The sequence below is a fragment of the Quercus suber genome, unplaced genomic scaffold (genome assembly GCF_002906115.3).
Source record: "Quercus suber isolate HL8 unplaced genomic scaffold, Cork oak 2.0 scaffold_743, whole genome shotgun sequence".
NCBI lineage: Eukaryota > Viridiplantae > Streptophyta > Magnoliopsida > Fagales > Fagaceae > Quercus > Quercus suber.
The window spans coordinates 154584-161049 of record NW_027070181.1 but is presented as its reverse complement, the minus strand read 5'-3'; the positions used below and the strand labels follow the sequence as shown (position 1 = coordinate 161049).

Here is a 6466-nt window from a genome sequence, read left to right as displayed (position 1 = left end):
GCATACAAAATTTTGTTCTTAGTTATAAAACATTGGGTACAACTTTAGTGCCCTGGAGATATTGAGAAGAACCGTCAAGCAAAATTACAGCATCTGGAAGGTCAAAGACAGATCCTATAAAAGAGCCTTTGACCCCTTAAAAAAAAAGTTCAGCTATTCTCAACAGCCTTAAAAGTGCAGTTTTTTCTTTTAACAAAATACACCATTTAGGCAAAGTGATATAACCATTCCAAATCCCATTATTGTTGTGCCTTCTGCACCTTCCTTCCTACCATCCTAATATCTCAACAACCTACTAAGCCAGCCAGTAAACCTGAAACAAGGAAACATTTGCAGCGATAACCAAATTATAACTAAACAGCAACAGCTTATCAATATTTTCTCTCCACTACCTTTGGATATTCTTTACTAATTAAAATTTTTCCTAAAGCTGCACTTGCACAAAGAACATTAAAGGACACCGTTGGATTTCACAGAAACATAGCTCCAATAGATGCTTTGAAAGCCCTACAATAAGAGTGGACATCAAACTTTCTAAATTCCATTTAACTCCAAACCACACCATCCTCTCCTCCAAGATGAACCTTCATTGAATCCAACAATTAAAAAAAAGGAAGGCACTAACCCTTGCTCCCCTACGATGCTCTGCTTCAACAAATCTTTGGCTATGATGAAGATTCGCCAATGCAAACAAATAAGAAACCAACTTTAGAATTAAAAGCAAATTTTTTGAAGACCTTGCTTGAGTGGATGGTAGCTTTAGGCAAACTTTCTTTTCAAATTTATTTGATTTAATTGTTCATTGTAATTTTAGATCTCCTATATAACCTTCAGCTAGTATACAACCAGTGTACATGATTCTTTTTGAGTAAATATTATTACTTATCAAAAAAGAAAAAAGCCAATTTGGAAATCTTACCAAAACCATCACAAAGAAATCTGGTTGTCATCTCTGGCATCAAACAATACAAATTCCTTCAACATCGGATGCTTAAAAAAGAAATCAAAATGAAAACAATTGAGACTAGCTGTAGTTAAGATTTAATTGTTATATGTAAGTTAAAGGACTAGAATTCTAGGGTTATTAAAGGCTATTCTAAATAGCCTCTTTTGAGTCGTTGTAAATGGCCTTTACTTACTACTTATCAAGAAATAGACGGCCTTTACTTACCTACTTTATGAAATTTTATCTTTGAATATTTTTTAGCACTTTGAGCCTAGAAAATCATCTTTGATTGTTTCAATTGTTAGAATAATGGTTAACTGATTGATGCTTCATCAACCGAATTTTCTAATAAATAAATTGGGACACTAAAATAGCAGCATCAATGCAGAGAAAAAACAAATGTTTGTACGTCACAACCTAACAGCTCTATATATATATGCCTTTTAAGTTTTTCGTCATTAACCAAACAAGTTTAGTGAACAAATCCCACATAGCATGTTTCTTTCAAATAAAGAACACAACAGTACAAACAGAAACGTAACATTTCAGCTCCTAAACTTGTTAATCCACATCCACTGACATCAAACATGTGATTGAACCAAGCTAAGCATGGTAAAATAGTGTTCCTCACCTTGATACATCTCTTAGAGGCCAGAGATAGAATGATATAGGAAGATCACGTATTGCACAACTGACTCAATGTCAGAAAAATTAGCTCCTTCCAATTGATATTAAGGTTAAATGTAATACACTAACAACAAAGACCATGTAGCTTCAACCAGGGAAGTAAGACACATGACCTTGGAAGGGCAACATGCTCGCTAGACAAGTACTACTAAAGGAAAAGGAATAACAACATCCATAACGCAGCAACCATTCACACACAAATCTCAAATACTAATTTATAATATTCACAGAAGCATGATGTAAACATGCGATAAAATATGAAGCTTTTAGCAATACCATCACACCTACAACGAAAGGAAAAGGAATAACAGGGGTTTCGGTTCATCCATACCACTGTTTAGTAAGATACAACATTTGCTCCATCAAGTAAAATAAGACTCTCCATGAAAGTAACTGCAGATAGAGATATTTGGATACCAAGATCATTTTTCTCCTGTAGAGTTTCAATGTCAACTAAAACAAACTTTTGGTCAGACTTGATTCTATTTTTGTAGTTGTACGAAAACACCAGAAGTGAACCATACTCGGTAAAGGCAGTGCAATGAGATATTCTTTGAAACGGTACAACAAAAAGTTTAGTCCAAGAGTCAACCACACCATATTCCCTCATCACCCATATTGAGAAGACACGGCCAGGATATTCACTTCTAATAAAAGCCAGTTTTCCCTCGAATGATGAAATATGTGTTTCAAGGTTTTTGGCATCGATAATATGACCGGGGGGCAGTGCTAGCTCTCTGAATTTCTCACTATTGACATCAAATGACACAATCATTCTGTCTTCAGGATACTCTTCTCCTTCACCTGCTATCCAGTGTAAAGCTCCACTGACCAATGGGGTTGGCAAAAGGGATCTTCTAAAGTAGTAGTAGACACCATTGGCTCCCAAAGATACTTCAAACCTCCTCCATGAACCCGAACTTAATGTGTACACTTCAACCACCTGTGCAGAGGAAGGAGGAGATAAAATCCTGACAACCTTGTAGTCATTATTCTCGGAATGATAAGCGAAACCTATTTTAACAAACCTAGAGTTTCCTAAGCAAGGATCGGGCAACTTCTTGAATTTTCTAACGCTGGGGTTCCACAAATATATAACATTACCGTAAACAAGATCAGCGAGACACAACAAGCCATTGCAGGAACCCACTATTTGGGCACTCGGATGAGGAAAATCAAAAGGAATTCGAATCTCAGAAAGGAGCGGTCCAAAGCGACCGTACAGGCTGGTATTGCAGGCCGAGAAGAAAAGGGCAGGTGTATGACACGAGCATTGTCACGATTTATGTTGTTTTTGGTGTGATTGAGGTGGGTGGAGATGAAATAGGGAGTGGTGATTGAGGAGTACAAGGATTTTGAAACGCACCTTAATCTTATCACTGATTTCACCGGCAGTCTTGTCAGGATGTTGAGTACGATGTCGTAAGGAAGACGGGCGAGAATCGGGGGTTCTGTCATTTGGGACATTTACTTCAGATTCAGATTCAGATTCAGATCGCCCAAAACAGACAGTCAGACTACTGGCGTTGTCCGTTGAACATAAAGCTTTACTTTAGGCTATGTTTGGTTGGTATGAAAATAGTGTGGATGGAAAATGGAAATAGCGTGGATGGAAGATGGAAAATGAAAATAGTGTGGTGTTTGGTTGGAGTGGGAAAAAAATGGTGTGACTCAACTATTTTTTCTCATGCCTCACCCTTTGTCAGCTCCCTCTAATTGGAGGGAAAATGGAAGGGGAACTGGATTATTTAAAATGACATTTCTAGCTCTTTTATTCTCGTAAATTCAACGTTAACACTTTTTTTTTTCTTGTTTTTTTCTTCATTGCTACATTATTTATTTATTTTTTCCTTTTATAAGTTCTTTGCCTAACGTTGAACCTTATTTCTTTTTATTTTTTATTTTTTGGCCCTGGCTTTGGTTTCGTTGAACCTTTTTTTTTTTTTTTGGTTCTTTGTTACTCACCTTTAAACTTCTTTTATTTTTCCCTGAATTTTTTTCCTTACTTTGGACCATAGAATCAGTTTTTTCTTTTTATTTTTCCTTTATAAAATATTTATATAAAATAAGTTATGTAATAAGGATATGAGAGTAAATTTATATAAACTCTATTTTCTATCCCTCTATTTTTCCACCCTCCAACCAAACACAAAGAGGAAAATTAAAATCTCTTATATCACCCCACATTTCCATCTATTTTTTATTTTTTTTTATCTTCTCTCTTTTCCATCCTCTCAACTAAACAGACCCTTAGACTTCGGTACTGTAGTGTAGAGTTGCTTTACCTTTGATAGGATAAGCTTGCTTCTCCTTTTTGTAGTGCCGATGGACAAAAAAATTTATAAATTAATAAATAGTCATTGTTTATCTGTCCTAAGAGCATTCTCATCAAAAATGCTATAAAATATAGCATTTAATATCTCAAAAAGTTACTTTATTAATTTTAATATCTCACTTTATAATATAACCAATATAAAAAATTCTATTATTTTACCACTTCATTTAAATATTCTTTTTTTTAATTCTTTCTTTATGTTTTCAATTAATGACCATGTTAGTTGTGGGGTGGACTTATCCCCAGCTAACAATCTATCTACATGCCGGGTTGTTCACATGCACCAAGTTGTACCCAGCAACAACCCCCACACCTCTCTCCTTCACCAACCTTCTCATCCTCACAGCATCAACAAATGATCCACCTAATGCATACATGCTCGATGCAAGCAAATAACCTGATGAATTTAAAGGCTCCAATTCAAGAACATTGAGAGATAGATTCGGCAAATTGTTTGTATATCTATGCAGATCTTTTCATTTGGTGGCTCTTTGTAATTGTAATTGTAAGAATACTTTATCTGTTTCTCTCTGTTTGGTCATGAATCAATGATCACTTCTTAGATCCTGAATTTATAGTAAATCTCTTTTTTCAAACCCTTGATTTTTGCTGAATTGAATGTGTTGCTTTCTAAATAGGGACAAATTGGTGTATGGTAATTAATCATTAGTCACTAGACAGTAAACATAGAACCTCATTGCACAATCAAATTTACACTTAGAACGTCATGACAAAGTGACTATTAATTTACTTGAAATAGATAAGGAAGACAATAAGGGTTACAAGTATTAAACAAATAGTTTCTTTTTTTTACCATCTTGCTATAGTGGGCTGCTAGAGATAGCAACCCACTGTAGCTAGATGTTAAAAGTAATAGCATTTAGCATTCTTGATGGAGTGTGCTTTTTACAAATTTGATGTTAGAATTTAGCATTTATAACATTTAGCATTCTTGATAAGAATGCTCTAAGGAGATAGTGGGCCCCCTTGCCTAATAGCTCTAGTAGGATGGATCAAACCTTTTGGCTCACCATTGATGAGGATGGAATTTTTTTTTTCCTTAGCGAATGATCAAGACCTAAAAGATTTATAAATAGGGGAGAGTGATCCGAAGAATCACAATTAAGATGATGAACCTATGTACCTAGAAACTTTAGGAACCAATTATTAGTAGCCGAACATCTATCAAGTCTCTCCCATATAGAATGCCCATTCTCAAAATGTTTGCTCCACATATATTTTGGCCCAATAAAGCCAAGGTCCATAAACCCACATTCGTCTATAGCATCTCTAAACAATTGCATCTGTTGGTGATTGCGTAATGCTCCTTCTAATTTTTCATCTTGTCTCACCAGCTCATTAAAATCCTCGGCACACAATCACGAAATATCCAAGGCGTGTTTCAATCTTTAAAGACTATCCCATGCCTCAATTCGTCTCGAAGTCTCTGGTTCCCCATAAAAACCAGTGAATCGCAAAGCAATGTTAGAATTTTTGTCAATACAAGTATCGATAAAGTATTTGGATGAATCCTCAATGGTAAGGTTGACCGAAGACTTCCAAAACAGTGCAAGTCCACCACCACGCCCTTCTCTAGGAACCATCCACTTGTGATCAAAATCAATGTTGCATAAAACTGTATCTAGCCTTACTTCTTCGGTTAATGTTTCAGCTATAAGCACAACAAAAAGATCTTTTGCCTGGATTATATCTCCAAGCTCCTTTCTTGTACTTAGGTTCCAAGCCGCAACAGTTCCACACTAAGATATTCATGATTCTTGGCAAGACTAGATTCCAGCCTCTGCCATTGAAAGAGATAAAACTTCATCACTCCTCAAAAACTGCTTCCTTCTTACAAGTTAATTCTGAGTGATCAACCACTTGGGAAAGAAACCTTTTGCATCCACCTACATTTACTATTTTTGCTTAAGCACTATCACCTGTGCATGGCCTGACTAGTCGAGGCCACGTTTTTTTGTGTATGTTGTTTCTGTGGGGAGCTTGACATAAGTGACTCATGCATCTCACGTGACACATGTTGAGTAGGGGTATTAATGGAATTAAAGTTTGGTGGAGCCGAGATATAAGGTGGGATGGATTTGATCAGCAACGAATCTTTATCATTAACTCTGGTGTCAAAAGTTTTGGTTATGAAAGCTATCTCATAATTTGAGGAGTTAAGATTTCGCTGAGCACGTGGAGAAATTAAGGGATCATTAATTGTGTTGTCGCGTAACTCCCTAACGTTATGCGTTACACCATGATGCATATTTGAGGGCTTTCTTAGACTCTAGTTGAGATGATCTTGGTGTCCATGGAAATGTATGGATGTCTAGTTTCCAGAACACTAAAGAAAATGAACTTTCAATGGTCGGATAAAAAGTTATGGCCTCGGGAAGCAAGTTGACATGCCTGACACAGTTTTTAAGATATCTCAATTGGTTTAACTATGGTTTCGACCCTTATCAAAAAAAAAAAAAAAAAAAAAAAAAAAAAAA

The 6466-nt window shown here is 35.8% G+C and overlaps 1 protein-coding gene across 1 annotated transcript; it reads right to left on the bottom strand.

The window, feature by feature from the left end:
* Positions 1 to 1814: 1814 nt before the first annotated feature.
* Positions 1815 to 4345, bottom strand: LOC112017967 (F-box/kelch-repeat protein At3g06240-like). The gene is made up of 3 exons (XM_065766780.1): positions 4231 to 4345; positions 3000 to 3103; positions 1815 to 2909 (listed from the first exon to the last, which is right to left on the bottom strand). Exons 1-3 carry the CDS (start codon positions 4343 to 4345, stop codon positions 1971 to 1973), a joined length of 1158 nt encoding a protein of 385 aa, XP_065622852.1. The 3' UTR covers positions 1815 to 1970.
* Positions 4346 to 6466: the final 2121 nt, after the last annotated feature.

Bases quoted from the DNA above. Each gene is read 5' to 3' on its own strand.
- LOC112017967 (XM_065766780.1), bottom strand. From the start codon at position 4,345: ATGTATGCATTAGGTGGATCATTTGTTGATGCTGTGAGGATGAGAAGG. The intron at 3,104-4,230 runs GTAGATAGATTG...CTGAATCTGAAG, and splicing joins GCATGTGAACAACCCGGCAT to TAAATGTCCCAAATGACAGA. The intron at 2,910-2,999 runs GTGCGTTTCAAA...CATAAATCGTGA, and splicing joins AAATCAGTGATAAGATTAAG to CAATGCTCGTGTCATACACC.